Source organism: Bos taurus, chromosome 10 (genome assembly GCF_002263795.3).
Source record: "Bos taurus isolate L1 Dominette 01449 registration number 42190680 breed Hereford chromosome 10, ARS-UCD2.0, whole genome shotgun sequence".
Lineage (NCBI taxonomy): Eukaryota > Metazoa > Chordata > Mammalia > Artiodactyla > Bovidae > Bos > Bos taurus.
In genome coordinates this window covers 75,679,626-75,703,566 of record NC_037337.1, presented here as the reverse complement: position 1 = coordinate 75,703,566, position 23,941 = coordinate 75,679,626, and the positions used below count along the sequence as shown (strand labels likewise).

The 23,941-nt window shown below is 39.3% G+C and overlaps 1 protein-coding gene across 3 annotated transcripts in view; it reads left to right on the top strand.

The window, feature by feature from the left end:
* The window catches only part of PPP2R5E (protein phosphatase 2 regulatory subunit B'epsilon), a 160,609-nt gene that overhangs the window by 93,530 nt on the left and 43,138 nt on the right, over positions 1-23,941 (top strand). For all 3 annotated transcript variants that reach the window (XM_005211993.5, XM_024997654.2, NM_001083468.1), the window contains one exon: positions 22,032-22,133. In XM_005211993.5, coding sequence (XP_005212050.1) covers positions 22,032-22,133 — 102 coding nt within the window. The remainder of the gene's footprint in view (positions 1-22,031; positions 22,134-23,941) is intronic.

The following is a 23,941-nucleotide window of genomic DNA, read 5'->3' as shown; positions in this document are numbered from 1 at the left end:
TCTTTAGATCCAGAGGAGATTAGATCTGTATGTAGGTGTGAGCCATTGGGTGTGGTGGGATAGAGGAGGTGGGGTTGCTTACATGATTAGAAATATAAATAATGGAGGAGAATTGAGCAACATCTGGGAAAGGCATTTAGGAAGTGATGAATTTACTGGGAAATTTTTAAGGATAGGATAAGTCTAAAAGATAGGACCTAGTAAATTAGAAGGTAAATAATTCATTGGCACTTTGAATATACAGTGGTGGTGATTTAGTCACTAAGTCATGTCTGACTCTTTGCGACCCCATGGACTGTAGCCCTCCAGGCTGCTCTGTGCATGGAATTCCCCAGGCAAGAATACTGGAGTGGGTTGCCGTTTCCTTCTCCATGAATATACAGCAGGTGCAGACAAATAATTGTTGACGCCACTTATCACGAGGTACCTAGAATAGTCAAATTCATAGAGTTAGAAAGTAGAAGCCAGGGGGCCTGGGCGTGGGGTGGGAGTGGGGAAGGGGGATGGGGAGTTAGTGTTTACTGGGGTTAGAGTTTCAGTTGAGGAATGTGAAAAACTCTGGAGATGGATGATGGTGAGAGTTGTGCAACATTGTGAATGTACTCAGTGCCACTGAAGTGTTAAATGTGGTTAAAATAGTATGTTTTATATTATGTGTAATATAATATATATTGTGGACTTTTACCACAATTAAACATTTTTTAAAAAAGAATTTTTTGTTATTTTGTAAAGATTGTAAGGTTATGATGATGAAGATTGCCAAAAGATATTTTTAGAATGAGATCAGGAAGAAATCACTGCTCAAGGTTAGGAGTAGATTGTTACCGTTTGTAATGTATCAGAGGGTAGAGAAACTGGCAGGCACTCTGTCCTGTTATTAAACTATCACTCTGTGCTGCATCTGTTAATGCTCATTTAATAATGTTGTTTGGCATGTTTGTGTGTCCATCGAATATTTTTGTGGGGGTCAGTGGACCTCTTGATGTTGAGCACAGAATTTTGTGTGTTTTGCCTGTTTTTATGGGAGAAGATCTGTAGTTTTTGATGAAATTTTGAGACATAGTCTGACTCCAGAATGGTTTAAGCTCAATTTTTACATGTGCAGTGCTCTGCTAGGTGCTGCTCCCTAAAATATAGCATGAGATTAGGGGGGAGCAGGGTCTTCCTATTTATGGCAGTAACTAAAGATGAAGATGAAATTGTTAGAATGATTTCACCAATGAAACCATCTGGGCCTGGAGTTTTCTCCATGGGAAGGTTTATGGCAGTGAATTCATTGTTTAAAAAAATTTAGTGTATTGAAGTATAGTTGATTTATAATGCTCTGCTAATTTCTACTGTATAGCAATTATATGTATCTCTCTATATATACATCAATTATGAATATATATATACACACGTTATTTTCATATTCTTTTCCATGATGGTTTATCATAGGTTATTAAATACAGCTCCCTGTGCTATACAGTAGGCCCTTGTTGCTTATCCATTCTATATAAGTTTGCATCTGCCAATCCCAAACTCCTAATCCATCCTTCCCCCATCCCTTCAATTTTTAAAATACATATGTGACTATTCAGGTTTTTTGTTTTCTCTTGTGTCAGCTTTTGTTGGTTTTTATAATGGTTTCACAATTAAGAATTGTGTTTGAATTACTTAATCCTTAGTGGTTCTTCATAAAGGTGTGTACTAATGAAAGATGACCAGCACCTGCACAACTTCCAGTGTTAGCAGTGTAATTATCTCCTGCAAATACTGTGTGAGTCAGTTAAGTCTTCACAACAACCCTGTTGTATTATATGTTATATTATTATTATATATTATTTTATAGATTATGTTAAGGAAGTAGAGAGAGGTTAAGAAACCTTCCCAAAGCTACTCATCTGGGTACCTGTCAGGACTGAGAATTGAACCCAGTCTGGCTACAGAGTTCATCCTCTTGACTGCTGTGCTGTAATACTCTCCTGGGATCAGTCTTTCTAATAGGAATGGAGACTAAAATCTCTAAACTTGGACTCTTGCCTCAGTACTGTGTCGTTTTCCTTGAACCCCTCTACATAAGTAATAAGGCTTTGATGCTTTCCCTGGAACCTTTTCCTTGCTTGTTATTTTACCAGATAATAAGCTCTGGGGTTAAATGTTCATTTTTGCTTAAGGAACAGCTTCCTTTTCACTCCCTCTCCACCCCCCACCCCAAACCTCACTACCCTGTATAATAACTACGTTGCCTTTGTTATTCTCAAATTAATTTTTTTTCCCTGCCTGACTACTGCCTCCCAGTAGGCAAGAGTACATGGTCATTGGGAGTGAGGAGGTGGTCAGGAGGAAAGCTTTGTAGTTCAGAACTCTCCTCTGTTCCACCCAAACCACAGTCCTTGAGATGGTCGTATCCCCTAAGTTCATGTGCTCCCTGTATGACAGTTCTCCCCCTCTCTCCTTGTTAGAAACAAGAGGGCCATATCCGCAACTAAAGGATCCTTAAATTGCTAGGTTAGCTTGGATTTAGAGCTAGGAAGTTAGATATTTAAATGTCCTTTCATCTTTATGTTGGCCCCTAATCCTTGGAAGTATTTACGATTACTTAGGATTGTACAGCCTGCCTATTTGTGGTCCTTACTGGGTCAGTGATACAGACGAATAACCTGGGCCACTTACTTCGCTGTGTGATCTTAGGTGAATCTTCATCCTAAGATTGTTACGCACTGTAACTTTGTAAAGTTATTGTGATGTGATTATTGTTATCATTTATGGTACTACCTTTGCCACCTCTGTTAGACTTACTTTTTTCTTTGAATGGATTAATTAGTTTTTTGGTCACAATGAAGTCTTGCTAGCATGAAAGCTCTTTTTGTGTCATTAAGGTGGCTTTTCACATCTTTGACTATTGATTTTAAACTTTAATTCTCTCTGGGAAATCTTATTTTCAAGTCTGTTTTTTGTGATAGGGTACGGCCCTGTAAATCTGCAAGTGCCCATGTGTATATAATTATATTAGGTTGTCCAAAAAGTTTGCTTAAATTTTTCCATAACGTGATAGGAAAAACCTGAACAAACTTTTTGGCCAACACGGTATATACTTACGTATGTGCTGTCCTTAGTTCACCTATATAACCATTTTTTTCTGATACTACTTGCATAGTAATATCCACACTGTATTAATAATTTACCACTTCTCTTCTGCAGACATTGTCTCTTAACATATCTGATAGGGATTTTAATGGGTTTAGGTTAATTTAAACATTCTAAGGAGCAGGTGTTTACTCAGGAAGCAGTAAGCTACTCATGATTGCTATTTGCTTCATTTACAAGCTGTAGTCCCTCTGGCTTAACTGCTTCACAGATTGTTGAGAGTTTTCAATATACTTAAAATGGTTTGACAGCTGTGACTTGTCTAGCGCTGAACTATCCAATACTATGATTTCAACTGAGATGAGAATATTCCTTTTCTTTCTCCTCCCTCCTTGCCCCCAGCCTGGCAGCAGAGTTTGCAGCATAAGTTACAGTACTGCATTCAAGTTGTGATTTCTCTTTTATCCCACCTTGTAATTTAACCTAGAAACTGAAAATATGGTTAGTTATATAAGCAATACTTCTGGAAAAACCTGCCAAGAAAATGGATGACAAAATGATTGGAAAATATTGCCGGTCGTATATTTAAGTGGGTCCTTACCTCTAGCATAGCAATTCAATTGATGTTAGTTTCTATGGCTCGGTCTTCTTTTTACTGAAGAAGGACAGAAATGAGAGAGAGAGGGATTTATTGGTTGATTCTCTAAGGGAAAAGCCGGTTACACCATAGCGGTGCATTATTAGCAGGAAAAAGTGGAGAAAATGAGTGTCTTCCATGCGGAATTCTGAGAGATGCTTGAGGCAAGAATTTGGCAAGAAAACAATGAGCAGGTCCTTTCCAGGAGGTAGCTGGCCTCTGACCAATAGTAAAGACCAAACTTGATCTGTAAATGAAAACAAGGAATACGCTATCTAGTGACTTCTGCAGAGAAAGTTGCCTCTGAAAAGTGAGGGGAAAATAAGGGACGCTATTCTATGCAGTTACAGTGATGAATAGAGAAGTGGTGGGGGTTAGCAGAGGAGGAACAACAGGAAAGACCAGAGCCTGAGGCAGAATTCAGGGAAGAGCAGTGCCAGGAGAGGACGGCAGGGGTGACACAGAGAAGAGAGGATGTTTCTGAGTAGAAATAGGACTGGGCATAACTATCTGGTGAGTTGGAGAGCAAGTTTATTTTTTCATAAAATGGACAAGCAAGGTATTTTGGAGAGTATGATATTTCCTGGCACTCCAGAAATGTAGGTTACAAACAGAGTGGGGGGCTGGGCAGGTGCTTACACGGGCATACTGTGGATTTTCCCTTCCTGAAGAAGTTAAGCCTTTTATGAGAATAGGGTAGAACATTCTGGAATAACCCCAGCCTCTTTCTTTTGTGGGACTTTTGGATTTTTCTCTGAGAAGTTAGAAAAATTTAGACAGTAGGTGAGGTGCTAGAAAATGGAGTTTTGTATCGTCAGGAACAAAGCGGGGTGTCTCTTATGCCCTATTCTGGAAAGCATGTGTAGTAATTTGAAGGATAAAATAATTGGAAGGCAGTGGTCTTTAAGAGCACATTTTAAATGGAAGCTAAAAGGGTTGGTACACAGTGCCCCTAGAACCCTCTCTCGTTTTTTTTCTGAGGAACTTACACCCACGCTTTTGCCTCCCCCTCCGAGACGGGGCTGGCACGCCTCTGTGAGGCTGGTGAGGCGGGGCTGGCTGGCTGGAGTGGCGTGTCTTACTCAGCTTATTATGAAGAGTAGTATCTGGTAAAGAGTGATGTTCATCTCTGGTCAGAGGTAGGTCAGGTGTGTTTTTGTTTTCGCTGCTCACCCTCTAGCTCAGGGCTTCTTTTTTCCTAATGAGGGGTCACAGAGACCAGAGAATTACACACAGACACAGAGTAAGGGGCAGTGACAGTTTGGGCAGTTTCCTGTTTATCTTCAGTAATTTTATGTAAGAACACATACTCAGTAGCCAGAAATGCCCCATTAGGAGCCTCCAGTGTTTTGTGTGTTTTTTTAATTCAAAATTCAAGAGGTTTAATTATTCCTTTAGCACTGGCTGATTTTGAAAGTAAAGCGTTGAAAGCAGATGTTAAAAGACCATATGTGTTCTCAAAAAAGCCCCGTGTTGTTATTGTTTTATCAACTTGGGCACTGTGATTCTTACTGGAATCACTTAATTGAGCAGTTTGAGTACCTTTCTGGGATGTTCGGACCTGCAGTCCGTGCATAATGAAACGCACTGAAAACCTGGTGTCACAGGGCGAGCCTGAGTGTGGGGTGTGAGTGCGCGACTGCCAACAGCAGGACAGCCTGCTCTGTATTTATACACAGCAAGCACCATGACTATTGCAGTGTTTACACCTCTATTTTTGGATTCCAAGATTTAATATCAACAATCTTCACTTTTGGATTCACTGCTACATTTCCAATTTTGGAGACGGTGCAATATAGTTGTCTCTCTGTGGGAAATATTTCCCTGTGATGGTTCGTGTGGGGATAATAGACTCTAGAGAGAATAAATTTGACATTATTGTCAGCGTGTCAGCAGGTAAAAAGTTGCCTCTTTGAGCAAAGTCTAGTCTTGAAATAGAAGCCTAATGGGAGTGGAGGGTTCATGGTTGGAATTTGTGGGAAATGAGATGAAGCTGCAGGGATGGCTCTAGATTACAGAGGTCTTGGCAGGCTAAGTAGGGGAGAGTAGGCTTAATCTCGTGGATGGCAAGCAGGAAGTTGCTAAGGTTTTTGAATAGGAGGTGAAATGTAAATGATATTCTTATTTTTCTTTCTCCTACCCCACAAAGAGAGCTTCCTGCCAGCTCCTTTGTGTAGCTTTTCAGTGGGCCGATTCAACCCACCATGGCCAGTGGCAGAGGACTGTTGTCCCAGTCCTGTGCAATGGTGGCAGAGGAAGAGGAACTAGAGAAGAATATGTAAAGAAACTCCCCATCTTCTCTATTTTTTTCTGTGCTCATCAAAGAAAGTTCAGGAACCAGAGGGAAAAATGATCTGTAGTTTCATTATTTAAATTCAATTATTGCCCACATTTTGGCAAGTTTCCTCCTATCAGTTTTTTTAAAATGAGATTTTTCCCTTAAGTAAAAAAATTTTTTTAAGATATATGGAATATAATTTTAAGAGTAGAGCTTAGGCAGTGAATGTTCAGTGAATTTAACAATTCTATATACTCATGTAACCATAACCCTAAATCTAGAACATTGCTGTCACTAAGGAAAATTTCCTGTTTCATGTTTTCCCTTGTTAAATTTTTTTTCTAATCTTACTATATGTATAATTTCTATTAAAATTTTTCTTTAGAATTATGATGCAAACATGCTTTCATGTAGTTAAATATCTTTTAAAAACATCATTCTAATGTCTGCCTCATACTACATCTTGTAGATATAGCATTGTTTTATAAAACAGCTTAGCTGTTTTCCCATTTGGAAGACATTTAAGCTGCTTGCAAATTTCCACTATTAGAAGTAACACCACCATTAACTCCAAGAGACATTATGAAGGAATAACTAAAATGACTTCTTGATAAGTTGCATAAAGCAGATAACGAAGAGGAAGAGTTAAAGAAAATTTTTAAGAGTTAGAATAAGGAAGGTGAAAGGAGAATTCTCTTTTATGGGGTGGTGGAGGATGTGATTGGTTTTGACTAGAGTGAATTTGAGATCTACTGAGAATTGCACAACTGGAAATAATGGAGTTAAGGACATCCTAGGGCCTTGGAAACGAAATCATAGTAGAAAAGGTGACAGAAAACAGACAGGAACTTCCTGCTGAGGATTCAGCTTGCTCCACCTTGAGATTTAGTGATCATCTCTCTTTTGAGATGTGTGTTCCTTGGGTGAAATTGATGACTTTGAGGCATTCATTGACTTCTGTATTTAATATTCCAAGACCCAGAATGTGCTTTGCTTTCTGTTCTGCTTCACACTAAGACGTTTTACTGTGATTGCTGCTAATTCTGAGAAAGAAAACTTGATGTGGGGGTCTCTCACTTTTCTTTGGCTCAGGTCAGAGCAGTTGCCATTTAATTTTCTTGACCTCCTACTGGATTCTTTCCCACTAATGGAGGATTGATGTATTAGCCTAAGAAAATTAAATTGCTTGAATTTGCAGAAGTTATTAATGGAAGAAATAGTTTTGTAGGAAATGATGGCTAACTTTTGAGTAAATAGCAGGAATTGAACATATGCACATATGCAGAGTACATCATGAGAAACGCTGGGCTGGAAGAAGCACAAGGTGGAATCAAGATTGCCGGGAGAAATATCAATAACCTCAAATATGCAGATGACACTACCCTTATGGCAGAAAGTGAAGAGGAACTAAAAAGCCTCTTGATGAAACTGAAAGTGGAGAATGAAAAAGTTGGCTTAAAGCTCAACATTCAGAAAACGAAGATCATGGCATCTGGTCCCATCACTTCATGGGAAATAGATGGGGAAACAGTGGAAAAACAGTGTCAGACTTTATTTTTTTGGGTTCCAAAATCACTGCAGATGGTGATTGCAGCCATGAAATTTGAAGACGCTTACTCCTTGGAAGAAAAGTTATGACCAACCTAGATAGCATATTCAAAAGCAGAGACATTACTTTGCCAACAAAGGTCCTTTTAGTCAAGGCTATGGTTTTTCCAGTAGTCATAGAAGATGTGAAAGTTGGATTGTGAAGAAAGCTGAGTGCCAAAGAATTGATGCTTTTGAACTGTGGTGTTGGAGAAGACTCTTGAGAGTCCCTTGGACTGCAAGGAGATCCAACCAGTCCATTCTGAAGGAGATCAGCCCTGGGATTTCTTTGGAAGGAATGATGCTAAAGCTGAAACTCCAGTACTTTGGCCACCTCATGTGAAGAGTTGACTCACTGGAAAAGACTCTGATGCTGGGAGGGATTGGGGGAAGGAGGAGAAGGGGACGACAGAGGATGAGATGGCTGGATGGCATCACCGACTTGATGGACGTGAGTTTGAGTGAACTCCGGGAGTTGGTGATAGACAGGGAGGCCTGGTGTGCTGCAATTCATAGGGTCGCAAAGGGTCAGACACTACTGAGTGACTGAACTGAAAACACATGTCTACTTCCTTTATCTCTGAAACCACATTGAAATTACTGAAAGGAAATAAAACCCACAGGAAAAAAGTGAAACGGAGAGATCTCGGAATCAACATTTTGGAAACCATAAAGCAAATGACCTGGTGATCACTACCAAGGCTGATTAGAGAAAGCTGATTCTGGTCTGTAGCAACAATAGTTTGGAAATTGCCAGCTCCCACTGCATTAACTCCAGAAGGTGCAGAAAGGTACTTTTCAAAGTAAGGGTGCTTCGGGTGAAAACAGACTTGGTGGACAGTCTGTATAAGATATAGCTGGAACTGCTTCTCCCAAACCAGGCAGCCAGATGACTGCTCCTCCCAACCCGCAGCAGAAGGCTGAGGGTTACTCTCTGGAGAGGCTAAACTGGAGGGAATCCGAACTCAGGGACATTGGTTCCAAGCAGCAGTACCTTTCTGAAAGCAGGGAAGCGTATTGAGTGAAAAGATCCTTAACCCTCTTCCCCACTCAGCTCCCAGATCCTTTATGCCACTATTCTAGAGATGTATGCTTCTTTTCTAGAGAATTAGATAAGCCTAAGAGAAAAGATCCAAAGGCACCAATAAAAGGAGCATTCCTGGGGGGATGAAAGGATGGCTGTGGTGAGGAATAGCCCAGCCAGTCTCACTGTAGGGGAGCCCACTGCTCACTGCCACCCTCTCATACAGGTCTCCCATTTTAGTACGACGGGTGCGATACTGAGTAAGAGCACCAATTTTGTGGGTTTAAATCCTCTCTTCCAGTTAGTTTTCCAAGATTTTGAACTTTATGTAAGTGTACATGGAGGGGTTCAGCTCAGATGTCTTCCTCTTTCCCTTGCACCCCGCTACCCTCCCAGTCTCTTTTCCTGCCACTGGTCTTTGCAGTCTTCTGATGGGCGTAGGTCAGAGAGAGTGGAGCAAAAAACAACGGCCTGTCCTTCCCACACTTTCTCCCTTTCGTCTCCTTGTAGCTAAGTGTTGATGTTATTCCTCAGAACTGCACCTGGTACTTGTATTTGATCTGTATTCAAGTTCTGTTGATTGTCTGTCCTTGATCTCTCATGGACGGATTCCTTTCTTCCTATACAGCTGTCAGTGCTCTGATCCTTCTAGAAACCGATTGTCTAAAGGGGTCAAATTATTTTCAGAAAAATCCAGTTATATCTGTTGATCATAACAGTTATCAACTACTGCCACCACCACCAGCAGTAGTAATAACATCAGTGAAAACAGGTTGTTGTTGTTTTTTTCCCCCAGTCTGTGTAATCTGAATAGTGTGTGTACCTAGTAGATTTTGAAAGGAAAACTTGATTAAGGAAATACTGATGTAAGTAAAAATGTTGGTATCCTTGTGAGTTAGGAAAATGCCTAAGATTTCTATTACTCTAATCTTTTGAGTTTGGCTGTGTATTTAAAAACTCTGATTGGGCAACATAAGTTTTTAAGCTTCCTTTTGTTGTTTGTTTGTTTTGTTATTTGTTACTCTCTTTCTTCAACTGATTGCTAAGCTTTAAAAATTTTTTTTATCATTTTAAAATGTTCTTTCTGCCTCATTTCAGAAATCAGTTTCAATAGAATAGCTGCTATGTCCTAGAAAGCCCTGTTAATACAGATTTAAAATATGATGGTGAAGGGGTAACAATAATTAGGTTGTAATCGTTGACTTTAGAAATCTTTTAAATCCTCTTTTAGATTTCTGGATCTTGTAAAACAAACTGCACAACTGTCTCACGGGCATATTTCTTAGTCACACGAAAACAGTGCTCTCTGTCTTGGTTCTGGTTTGGTGAATGTGTTCTGAAAGGTATAGAGCTTTGTCCACAAGATGATTTTATGATACAAATGTGAACAGCCTTACTGGAGTAGCTTGACACACCTACGTGTCGCAGTATTTTAGTCCTTACTGTGTTGCTAAGACCTGTGCTTGTGACCTGCGTGGAGGTGGTTTTGGTTCAAGGAATCATATTCTAATGAGCATGTCTGGAATGATAACTTATGGAAATGCTTGTCTGAAACTTCTAATTTCATTGACACTTACCATATTTAATATATTAGAGAATAAAATGACACCTGTAATCTAAGAAGTTGTTATACTGATTTAATTTCTCCTCTTTAAAATTAGTGTTAAGGACTTGTCTTTATGTTAGAATAAGAGATTTTAATGATTCCATGAGTTAGATAAGTTTTAAACAGCCTTGTCCATTCATGTAGACAGTGAGGTTTAAAAAGAAAATTTGTGCCTAGTCTGAAGTGGAGACTACAGGAGATTTATTATAATTAAAAGACATAGTTTGTCTTTCAAAACATTGATTGAAGGGATTGCCAGTGAATTAAATTAAGTGCTAATTGAAAGTTTAAAATGTTGCCATTTGTTTCCTAATCAGAGCATGAGTTAAAAAGATAGTTTATCTTCTGCAATTTTCTTGAGCATAATTACAGATGCTTTGGGATTTCCCCCTTTATTTTTATTTACGTGTAATTAAAAGGGGCTGAGAGTCAGGTTTGGAAGGTTCTTTATAATTGGGATCACTAAGAATTCTTAAATTTGGTGTTACCAAAAGTAACTTGACACTATATATGTATATGTTGTTACTTTTATGTTACAAAAATTATATAGCATAGCAAGGTGTACCTAAGCAAATTTTGTTAGAATTTTATTTCTTAGAGTTTGAATGTTTAATACAAATTCTAGTATGTTTGGAAATCAGTCTTCTCTGTTCAAATGTCTGATTTATAGATTTAAAGTAAGTTTTGTTTACATTTTTATTTTGGATGTGATTATTTTTAAAAATGGCATACATGGCAGATGTTGATGAACTACTATGAAATTTTCTTTCGATTTAGTGTATCTATTTAGATACATCTTTTGAGCTACCACAGAATACTATGAGAATAATGCGTGATGACCTAGCTTCAACATTGAGTTTCCTGGGTCCTGCCTCTGCTTATAAATACTTGATTAAATCATTTGTTTGTTTTTAATACATGATAGATTATGGAATGATAAACGAAGAACTGGATGAAAAAACTCAGGGATATTATTGGAATTGTTACTTGCATGGGGTCTTGATACAAATTTTGCTAGAGGAGTGCTAGAGGAATAATGGCATTTTGAATTTTGCTTGAATGTTCTCTGCTTAACATCATGTAGCTCTTTGTTGTTAGAAAACTTACTTCTTAGATGTAATCCCAAGAAAATTTATTTTATAGTTATGATGTCATTTTTTGTATTTACAGCTAGTATTGCATAAGTATTTGAAATTACAGTTTCACAGATGAAAGGGGGAGAAACCTTTCTGATGTTAATTAGTTCACTTGCTTTTATCAAAGAAAGATGACACTTAATCATCTAGAAAGTATTGTTTTAAAGCACAGGGAAGATAATTTAAGTTACCTTGTTATACTGTGGTGGAAGTGTCCCTGACCACATTACATGCCTGGTTTCCGCAAGCCTTAAATATTAATAGTGCTAACAAATATATAACCAAAGGAAATAAAAAGTATTCCTTTAATACCTTTAAAAAGTACTTTTTAATATTCCTTTAAGTTAAGTAGGTATTTTTTTTTTTAAAGCAGTACTCAACTGTATTATCCTTACCTTCTGTTTTGTTCATTATTAATCCTGGGAGATATTTAGTAGTTACTAGGTGCTTCCACATTCTGTTTTTTTATGCTAGGCTAGTTATTTTCCTTAAGCAATAACAATGGCAAGGTGTCAACCAAAATCATGGTGTAAAGTTAGTAGTTTCTATGGAGAGAAAGAGATTGAGGATATTGAGTTTTCCTGCAGTAATTTAATAAATTATTTAAAATGCTAGTAGTTGTATTTTAATATTGCAGGTTAAAATGAAATAAGTTGTTTAATCAAAAACTGTTGAAAATATGCCTAAACACTTCTTCTTTTGCTAGATGGGCTATGTACTTAGAAACTTTTCAGTCTTCTCTTTCACATTTGGTCAAGACTTCAAAATTTATTTCTTTACACCGAAGTTAACAGCAATCAGCGGGAAACCAAAGAACTGAAAAATAAGAAAGCAGCCAGTCCCTCAAAGCAAGCTGCTGTCCGGTCCTAGGCCTTGCCTAGCATCTCCCGCTTTCACCCTCTTCCCCAGTGTGTTACAGTGCCAGTTTTGAGTTGTAACTGAGTTGTAACTGGTAGATTCTTAATTAACATTAGTATTATTTTAGGGCTGTTGGATTTAGGAAATAAAAATACAGGGCACCTACTTCAATTTGAATTTCAGATGAACAGTGAATAACCTTTTTTAGTCCCCATGTAGTGTGTGGGATGTATTTGACCAAAAAACTGTTTATGTGAAACTCAGACTTAACTGGTAACCTGTATTTTATCTGGAAACCCTATTTATTTCCATTTTTTTCTATATTAGGCTCTAGGCATTCAGAAATTAGGGATTCCCAGGTGGCTCAGTGGTAAAGAATCTGCCTGCAAAGCAGGAGACCCCGGTTCAATCCCTGGGTCAGGAAGATGCTCTGATGAAGAGAATGGCAACCCACTCCAGCATTCTTGCCTGGAGCATTCCATGGACAGAGGAGCCTGGTGGGCTGTAGTCCATAGGGTCCTAATGAATTGGACACCACTGAGCGACTGACCACACACATGCCCATGCTTTCAGAAATGAGTAAAGAGCCCTAGAGGGACTCAGAAGCTAACTGGGCAAGGTGAGAAGGGACGTGAGGAGGAGAAACACCAGAGACGAAACTTGCAGTCATCCAGATGTTTGATGATGGGGCTGTGAACCAGACATCAGGGGTGCAGAGCTTGCTTTATTTCTGTGTTAGTGCCGGGTAAGGGCATCAGCTTGAGTCTGAATGCTCTCAGAAAAAGAGTGTCCGTGCATGTCATTGAAGGCCACTGGCAGACCAGAAACCTGAGAAGGGGGTGATGGGAAAACAGAGTCTGGTGAGGGGAATCAGGGAAGAAAGAGAGATATAAAGAAGGCAGGTCCATACATGGTCCTCAGGGGTGGTGGTGGAGGTGAGGTGTCAAACAAAGAACCCCAAGAACCCTCTGACAGATCATGGCACTTTTACCTTGAAAAACTCACAAGCTCTTAGGACCTCACTTTTCTGATTTCCTACAGTGGAACTGGGTTTTTTTGTTGCTGTTACGTTGCTCAGTCATGTCCCGACTATTTGCGAACCTATGGACTGCAGCACGCCTGGCTTCCCTGTCCTTCACTGTCTCCTGGAGTTTGCGCAAATTCATGTCCATTGAGTTGGGAATGCTATCCAATCTTTCATCCTCTGCTGCCCTCTTCTCCTTTTGCTTTCAGTCATTCCCAGCATCAGGGTCTCTTCCAGTGAGTTGGCCCTTTGTATCAGATAGCCAGAGTATTGGAGCTTCAGCTACAGCATCAGTCTTTCCAATGAATATTCAGGGTTGATTTCCTTTAGTACTGACTGGTTTGATCTTGGAATTCATGGGACGTTCAGAAGTCTTTTCCAACACCATGGTTTGAAGGTATCATTTCTTCTAAGCTCAGCTTTAGCTCTCACATCTGTTTATGACTACTGGAAAAGCTATAGCTTCTTTTACTATACAGACCTTTGCTGGCAAAATGATGTCTCTGCTTTTTTAATACACTGTCTAGGTTTGCCATTGCTTTCCTTCCAAGGAGCAATCATCTTTTAATTTCGTGGCTGTAGTTATTGTCTGCAGTGATTTTGTAACCCAAGAAAATAAAATCTGTCACAGCTTGTACTTTTCCCCCATCCGTTTGCCATGAAGTAATGAGACTGGGTGCCATGATCTTAGTTTTTTTAATGTTGAGTTTTGAACCAGTTTTCTCACTCTCCTCTTTTCACCTTCATCAAGAAGCTCCTTAATTCCTCTTTACTTTTTGCTCTTTGAGTAGTATCATCTGTACATCTGAGGTTATTGATATTTCTCTTGGCATTTCACATGATGTACTCTGCGTGTTAAGTTAAATAAAGTGACAATACATAGCCTTGTATTCCTTTTCCTATTTTGAACCAGTTATCTGTTCCATGTAAGTTTCTAAGTGTTGTTTCTTGACTTGCGTACAGGTTTCTCAAGAGACAGATAAGATGGTCTTGTATTCCCATCTCTTTAAGAATTTTCCACAGTTTGTTGTGATCCACACAGTCAAAGGCTTTAGTGTAGTCAATGAAGCAGAAGTAGATGTTTTTATGGAATTCCCTTGTTTTCTGTACGAACCAGCAAATGTTGGATTTGATCTCTGGTTCCTTTCCCTTTTCTAAACCCAGCTTGTACATCTGGAAGTTCTCGGTTCATGTACTGCTGAAGCCTAGCTTGAAGAATTTTGACTCTAACTTTGCTAGCATGAGAAATGAATGCAATTGTCTGGTAGTTTGAACAATCTTTAGCACTACCCTTCTTTGGAATTGGAATGAAAACTGACCTTTTCCAGTCCTGTGGCCACTGGTGAGTTTCCAAATTTGTTGCATGTTGAGTGCAGCACTTTAACAGCATCATATTTTAGGATTTTAAATAGCTCAGCTGGAATTCCATCACTTTACTAGTCTCTAACAAGATCTGATTCTAAAAACATCTTGGTGGAATCACCTACCCTAGGTTTTCTGTCTGTGAGCAGAAGTTTTAACATCCAGATTTAATACCTATTCCTTCCATTCCCCCCACTTTGCTTTCTATCCTTATCACTGCTTTCTAGAGACCAGGCCAATGCCTTCAAGCCTTTAGTTTGGTCCAACTTTCAGTGTTTATTTTAATATTGTTGAAATGAAAATGAATTAAACTTACCTCAAAGACACTTGTTTCTTAATTTTTTTCATTGCATTGACCCCAGTATAGATTAAAATAAAATAGAGATAGTATACTTTAAAAACTTTTGTTCATTTCTGGTTATTAAAAATGTATTAATAGTGACAGTTTGTGACTTTATAAAGACCTGAATGCATTTTAATCTAGCTACATAGATGCTTTAAAGTTTTCTATGCAGTGAGGAATGATGCTGGTGGCTACTTGTGGTCATGATACATTTGCCTAAGCACGCAGCTGCCAGTTCAGTTCAGTCGCTCAGTAGTGTCTGACTCTGTGACCCCATGGACTGCAGCATGCCAGGCCTCCCTGTTGGTCACCAACTCTTGGAGTTTACTCAAACTCATGTTCATTGAGTCGGTGATGCCATCCAACCATCTCATCCTCTGTCGTCCCCTTCTGCTCCCCCCTTTAATCTTTCCCAGCATCAGGGTCTTTTCAAATGAGTCAGCTCTTCGCATCAGGTGGCCAAAGTATTGGAGTTTCAGCTTCAACATCAGTTCTTCCAATGAATATTCAGGACTGATTTTCTTTAGGATGGACTGGTTTGGTCTCCTTGCAGTCCAAGGGACTTTCAAGAGTCTTCTCCAACACCACAGTTCAAAAGCATCAGTTCTTCGGCACTCAGCTTTCTTTATGGTCCAACTCTCACATCCATACATGACTACTGGAAAAACCATAGCTTTGACTAGACAGACCTTTGTTGGCCAAGTAATGGCTCTCCTTCTTAATATGCTATCTAGGTTGGTCATAACTTTCCTTCCAAGGAGCAAGTGTCTTTTAATTTCATGGCTGCAGTCACCATCTACAGTGATTTTGGAGCCCGCCCCCCCCCCCCCCCCACGCCAAATAAAGTCTGTCACTCTTTCCATTGTGTCCCCATCTATTTGCCATCAAGTGATGGGACCAGATGCATTGATCTTAGTTTTCTGAATGTTGAGTTTTAAGCCAACTTTTTCACTCTCCTCTTTTACTTTCATCAAGAGGCTCTTTAGTCCTTCTTTGCTTTCTGCCATAAGGGTGGTGTGACCTGTATATCTGAGGTTATTAATATTTCTCCTGGTAATCTTAGTTCCAGTTTTTGCTTCACTCAGCTAGCGTTTCTCACGATGTACTCTGCATATAAGTTAAATAAACAGGGTGACAGTATACAGCCTTGACATAACTAGTTTCTAGATTTGGAACCAGTCTGTTGTTCCGTGTCTGGTTTTAACTGTTGCTTCCTGACCTGCATATGTATTTCTCAAGAGGCAGGTCAGATGGTCTGGTATTCCCATCTCTTGAAGAATTTTCCAGTTTGTTGTGATCCACACAGTCAAAGACTTTGGCATAGTCAATAAAACAGAGGTAGATGGTTTTTTGGAACTCTCTTGCTTTTTCAACGTTCCAGTGGGTATTGGCAATTTGATCTCTGGTTCCTCTGCCTTTCCTAAAACCAGCTTGAACATCTGGAACTTCACGGTTCATGTACTGTTGAAGCCTGGTTTGGAGGATTTTGAGCATTACTTTACTAGCATGTGAGATGAGTGCAATTGTGTGGTAGTTTGAGCATTCTTTGGCATTGCCTTTCTTTGGGATTAGAATGAAAACTGACCTTTTCCAGTCCTGTGGCCACTGCTGAGTTTTCCAAACTTGCTGGGATATTGAGTGCAACACTTTCACAGCCTCATCTTTTAGGATTTGAAATAGCTCAACTGGAATTCCATCACCTCCACTAGCTTTGTTCATGGTGTTGCTTCCTAAGGCTCACTTGACTTTGCATTCCAGGATGTCTGGCTCTAGGTGAGTGATCACACCATCATGATTATCTGGGTCATGAAGATCTTTTTTGTATAGTTCTTCTGTATATTCTTGCCACCTCTTCTTAATATCTTCTGCTTCTGTTCAGTTCAGTCGCTCAGTCATGCCCGACTATTTGTGGGCCCATGAACCATAGCACATCAGGCCTCCCTGTCCATCACCAACTGCCTGAGTTCACCCAAACTCATGTCCATTGAGTTGGTGATGCCATCCAACCATCTCACCCTCTGTTGTCTCCTTCTCCTCCTGTCCTCAGTCTTTCCCAGCATCAGAGACTTTTCAAATGAGCCAGCTCTTTGCATCAGGTGGCCAAAGTATTGGAGTTTCAGCTTCAACATCTGTCCTTCCAATGAACACCAGGACACCTTCCAATGAACACCTGATCTCCTTTAGGATGGACTGGTTGGATCTCCTTGCAGTCCAAGGGACTCCCAAGAGCCTTCTCCAACACTGCAGTTCAAAAGCATCAATTCTTTGGCACTCAGCTTTCTTTATACTCCAACTCTCACATCCATACATGACCACTGGAAAAACCATAGCTTTGACTAGATGGACCTTTGTTGGCAAAGCTTCTATTAGGTACCTATTTAATTGTTACCTACTTAATAGTCCTTTTAAAACCTGGGCTGTAAATCAGAAGTGACTGCCATGATAAAGGAAGATTTAATGGAGGCATATTTATTATTTTGAACAGTGGTTTTAAACCATTTTAGAATCTGGAAGTCTTTTAGAAATCTGATGAAGGCAACTGGGTCGTTTCCCAAGTTGGACTCACACATACACAGTGCTGGCTAAGACTTGAGGAATTTAGAGAACTGTCTCCTCACTTTCATCCAAGGATGACCCAATTTTAAACTCATGATTTTGCAGCTCAGCTGTATAGTTCACCTGGTCCATTCATTCATTCCTTCAACCATTCATTCATGAGGTAGATCCTAGACATTGTGAGAGGCTCTGATTTTTAACTTTCCTGACAATCATAATCTTTTTCAAACAAATTCAAGAGCTTGTTTTTATTTTGAAATTAAAGGCATAATGCACATACCTCATGTCTCTAACTTAGGCTTTTTATGCATTTAGAACTTATTTGGTGTATCCCAAGAGAATGAATAGCAGCTACTGAATTTCATCCATATTCCTCTTACTTTAATACAGCTTTTCTTAATTTATTTTTAGTTGTTGTGCTGTGTGATCAGTCGTTTCCGACTGTTTTTGACCCCATGGACTGTAGCCTGTTAGGCTCCTTTGTCCACGAGATTCTCCAGGCAAGAATACTGGAGTGGGTTGCCATTTCCTTCTCCAGGCAATCTTCCTGGTCCAGGAATGGAACATGTGTCTCTTGTACCTCCTGCACTGGCAGACAGATTCTTTCCCATTAGCGCCACCTGAGTTATCCATATCTGCTCTTATCTGTATAGTTACAGTTGACAGCATTAGAGCTCAGTTGGTAAAGAATGCACCTGCAATGCAGGAGACCCCGGTTTGATTCCTAGGTCGGGAACTTCCGCTGGAGAAGAGATAGGCTACCCACTCCAGTATTTTGGGGCTTCCCTTGTGGCTCAGTGGGTAAAGAATTCTCCTGCAGTACAGAAGACTTGTGTTCCATCACTGGGATGGGAAGATCCTCTAGAGAAGGGAAAGGCTACCCACGCCAGTATTCTGGCCTGGAGAATTCCATGGACCGTATAGTCCATGGGGTTGCAAAGAATCAGACACGACTGAGCGACTTTCACTTTCATTATAGTCACATCATCTTTCCCCCTAAATCTTTATTTCTGACATCTCTTTGTGCTTCAATATAATGATTAACTTTAATCCTGTACAGTGTTCTACTGAATCGATGTGCTTCTCTAATGTTGGACTTAAAGGTTATTTCCAATTTTACACTTTTTGGAGAATGTTGCAAATGACTAAATAGTTTTTTCAGTCTTAGATTAGTTTCTTAGAATAGATTCTCAAGGATGGGAACAATGGTTCATTCAGTCATGACATTTTTATTAAGCAACTATGATGTGCCAGGCAGAGTGAAAGGCTGACTTGATTTGCTTTCCATTTGTTCTAGACAACTACTTAATTAGTTGAGTTGGCTATTAATTGTTCAGCCCAATAGATCCTTGCTTCCTCATTACTCATGGTGAATGTTCAGGAGTACTAAGTAAAGCATTGTAAGGAAGGTGGATCTGAAGAATGGCGTTGTGTGGCTAAGTGACATGTACATGCCTTTAGAATTCTTTGTTGTTTGGATTGGTTATACAATTCAGCATTCTTTTGATGTGACAATAATTGAGAGATGAAGCTTTGGCCAAAAGAGAGGCTTAGAACACTGTGCAAAGCTAAACATCTTAGGTTAAATAACCTAGGCTTATTTAAATCACTCAAAAATTTAGATTGAAATTTGGTTAAAGCAAAAACATACAGTTGTATTATATATCCAAAACTTTATTTTATGAACATTTATTGGAAGACTCATATGTGCCAAGAAAACCAGTGTGAATATGACATTGCATATTCCTAATTAGTGGGAAGAGACAAATATGTAAGCAAATATTTGCTGCAGCCCAGTATTTCCTCACTGTGAAAGAGTTTGAATGTCAAAGAATACAGAGGAACAGAAGTTTCTGTGTCTTTTTACCCAGATTTTTTTTTTACTATAGAAAGTGTGTTTCTTTTCTCTCTCTTTTCTCTTTCTTTTTATAAATTAATCTTTATTGGAATGTAGTTGTCCTTCCTTCTGTGTTTTACTTTTGCATCTTGTGGGAAGGAAGATAAAACTTGTTCCAGAGTACAATAAATATAAATGATGTAGTTGAGATGGAAACTCAGTTTCTGCAATAAATGCATAGTTGAATGAAGATTCGAAAGCAAGTAATTAAAAGATTTTTGCTCTTTTGATTACACAGTATGAATGGCTGGTTGAAGAGAAATCATTGATTGATGATTATCTGAAAAGTCACTGGTTTCTTTGTAAACATAATTTCTAATCGTTAGAAGGGATGAAAGTAAAGTAACTGTGTGCTATACATGCTGTAGTTAGTTCCTGCAAAAATATTCTAGAATGATAATTTTATTTTTCAGTCATTTAAGCTAAAGAAGTGCAAAAGAGTTAGACTACCCACTTTTTTAGAACACTGGGGTGGAGCCTGACAGGTTGGGTTCAGTCATAACTGCTGGTTACTAACGATAACCTCAGCTCTCAACACCTGTGCCTTTATTTCCTCAATGGCAAATTGAGGGTAATGATAGTACTCGCTTTATAGGGCTTCTGAATCCAGTAGGTTTTGCTCTGGAGGAGGATCCAGCAGCATTTGCTGCTTGGTCATCTTTTTTTCCTTAAGACACTCATTTCTCCTAGCTCATAAGATCCTCAAACTCAAATCTTTTTTTTTTCTCCTACTTCCTACTCCTTTCCATTTGTCTTTCTTGTCTCCCCCACATCCATGTCTGGTTTCTAAATGTTGGATATCTGAGGGTCCTTTCCCTTCTTTCTATTTATTCCTTTCAAGAAGATCCCTTAATGCCATGGTTTCAAATATCTTTACATGCTGATGAGTCTGTATAGATCTCCAGTCCTGACCTGTCTACCTCTGAGCTTACAGGTTCATGTGTCTGGTTGGCTCCTGGATATTGCTCTTTTAACATATTTTAACATGGATCTCTGGTGTCCCCACTAAAGCCAGCAAACAAAGGAAACGTTTCCCTTTCCCAGTCATTTTCATCTTGGGTAAATGACCTTACGTCTATGACTCTTTCTCGAGTCTTTCCTTTTGTTCTCCCCGTACTTCCAAGCCAGCAGCAAATACTACCTCTAGAAGATACTTGAATCTGTGTTTCTGTCTTCTCTGCTAGCCATCATCATGTCTTGACTCTTTCATAGGCTTCTAACTTGTCCCCTTCCTGTCTGTTCTATACATAGCTGCCAGAGGGATTGTTTTAAAAGGAAAAATGGAACTGTATCCTTTTTCTGTTTAAGATCCACTAATGGCTTCCCATTGCACTTAGAGTAAAATCAAGTCTTTCCATAGCTTACACTTCTGAGTTCAGTGACCATATCTAGAAAATAGGGATAATTGTGACTTTAAACTAGAATATAAACTCCTGGAGGGCACAGATTTTTATCTACTTCATTCACTTCTATTGTCCCTGTGCCCAGAACAGTGTGAGTTCATAATGAGCACTTAACAATTATTTGTTGAATGAGTAAACACATTCAGATTATATGAGCCTTTCTTTTCCCCTCTTTCAGAACAACATATTATAGCCTAGTATTTTCTATATTATATAGAAAGTTCAGCAAAGGCTTCTGGTACCATATCTACCCATCCCTGCCTTGTTTCTTTTGTGTTTGTTTGTTTGTTGGCCTTAAGGCTCCAAGATCTTAGTTCCCCAAACAACTGTTGTACCCTTGCGCTCTGTAGTGAAAGCTCAGAGTCCAAACAGTTGGACCACCAGTGAATTCCCTCCCCACCCCTGTTTTATTTTTAAATTTGAGGCTGCATTTGAGTCATTAGGAGAGGATAGATAAGTAGTAGAACAAGAAACAGAATAGAAATTGGAAGGAACCCTGGGAAGGTCACTGCAAAATAGTAGCAGCAGCATTTAAAAAAATAAGCATTTTACCATAGAAATCTTGGACTATGTGCAGAAATAGTAGAATAGTATAATGAATTCCTCTCTCTTCGTGGCCCAGTTTCAACAGTTGTCAACTCACGGCCATTCTTTGAGCCTCCAGGATTTAGTTTGGAAATTTCCTATGGTAAAGGAGTACCTGGTTTATAGAAGTTTGTATCACAGATACCTTACCCTGGTCATTGTTACTATTTTACAAACCCGCTGAGAGCAGGTTAGATATGATTGTAAGGACTCTAGGTTCTGAAATATTTTTTCCGATTTGCTTTCTGTAAATGCCTGAAATTTACCATTAGTATGACTGTAAACCCGCAAATTGTGAATAAGCCTGAGAAGGGAAATACATGAAGCCCATTAGCAGTTATTTGTATTTTAGTGTAAATTGATTAATGAGAAGCTTGCTTGAGTGGTAAGTAATGAAGCACAAGCTTTGATGGAAGGCATAAAATCACACAGGCCTGGGGTGGAGATGGCATCGTAAGCACAAGGAATACTGTTCAAGAGGGTGGAAGGTACTGCTGTATTTCCCAGCTTTTCTTGGAGCTGGTCCTGGCCTCAAAGCCGGGTCTTCTTCCAGTTTGGTGGTGTTCTTGTCATCTGGGTTCCCTTTGGCTGGCCGCAAAGACCTTGTGTAAGGCTGCCAAGGAGGTGATTCCATTCCAGCTAACTCTGCTACTTGTTTATTTTTAGGTATCTTGCAATATATTCAGAACTCTTCCTCCTAGTGACAGCAATGAATTTGATCCAGAAGAAGATGAACCTACCCTTGAGGCATCGTGGCCACACTTACAGGTACTTTGAGCTAACATTTGTTCTAAAAGAAAGATCCATTAATCCATGAGCTGATTAGCATGGGAATTCCTTGACGGCCTTTATTCACCAAGAAATCAGATTAAGAGTACATTGCTGGAAAGCTGGAGAATGCTTTTTATGTTTCTTACTCTTGATAATTGGATGCCAAAAGAATAAAATAATAAGTGTTACAATGCTTTAGGGCGGCCCCTCCCAGCTTGCACACTCGGCCAGCAGCTTTTATTAGCGTTTCTGTGATCTTCCCGCTGGAGCCTCAAACAAGAACAGAACTATTTCACATTAACATTAGTTAGATGTGATTAGGTCACAGAGTACATACCTCATTTTCAGCAGTTAGGTGCCCTGGGGACTTTGAATGCCTGTCTTCATGATAACCACGAATGTGTTTCTTTAGCCTGGAAGGACAAGAACAAATTGCAGTAGCTGTTTCACGGCGTCGTAAGGAGGAGCAATAGCTGAGAAAAAGCTTGTGTGAAGGCCAGTTTTGCTCTGTTGCACTGAGAAGGCCATGTTTTCCAGTTACCCTCATGGGCCAGGACAGATTAGGACCATCCCTGCATCTTCTTTCCCAGCATTAAGCCCATTTGTACTGTGTTGAGTTATCCACACCAGCCCTTCACCATCCTCCTTTCCTGGCTGCCTTCTTTCAAGACCGGACTTTATCAAATGAATAGAATGAGGAAATGTGAGTACAGTGAACCTTAAGGCCAGTTTTTCCATTCAGTTAGGTTGTTTTCCAAGGCTGTGTAACAGTAAGGACGGAGGGAATGATGGAGAAGGAATATGACCTTGTACATTTTAACCCGAGGCAGAAGCCACTGCATCTTTGTAGCAGTGTGCTTGTGGTTACTAGTTGACTTTCTGAAGGGCAGAAAACTGTAGCAGGGAGAGAAGGCCTAGAGATATTCTAAGGGTTTATTTTTTTCCCTGTTTCAGAATTTTTGACATACATTTGCAACTTTCCCTGTCCTGCTTTGGCAGCTCAAGGTTGCTGCAGATACATATGTAATGCTCTTTTGTCTAGTTATATGGAGAGCTTTCAGGGCTGTGTTTTCTCAACTCTCACCTAGGCATGTCATACATATATATTCCTGCTATGATTGCCAAGTGGAGTAAATTAGTTAAAACCCTATAGTTGATTTACTATCTTAGATGCTTGATTTTTTTTTTTTTTCCCTTAAGGTGCCAGACATACTTTCTGCAGTCTAAGAAATTTGGGAGACTATTTGTGCTTTTCATGGTGGATCCCAGATTGTGACCAAAAAAAAAAAAAGCAATAACTCTTTTGAATGGATGGGGGTTTTGTCATGTCTTATTCTTCATACTTGGCATCAGGTCACAGAGGTGCAATATTGTCTGGAAGAAATTTAAAAAACAAAGCAAACAAAAAGATAATTTTCTTAGAAAAGTCCTGTATCGTGTAGTAGAAAAGACGAGGAGGGAAATGCCTTCAGAGCTTCAACTTTAGTCTAGTCTACATTCTGAAGAAGAGACCAGTAGACCATTCTTAACCATTTGCAAGAGCTTTTGAATACTCTAAATTATGATCACCATAGATATAAACTTCCCCTAAAGTATGATAAAGTTTAACTCAGTATTTCAGTTAATCCTTCCTAAGCTTAATGACTCTATAAAACATGGGACTAAATTAATTTCTAAAGCTATTAAGCTGAATTCCACCACCACAAATGTCAAGCTTACACCGTGTCATTAGTACAGAAACATTAACCATTAGTTCATCTGAAACTCTTAAAACCAAAGCAACAGTGAAGACTGATGCTGAGATC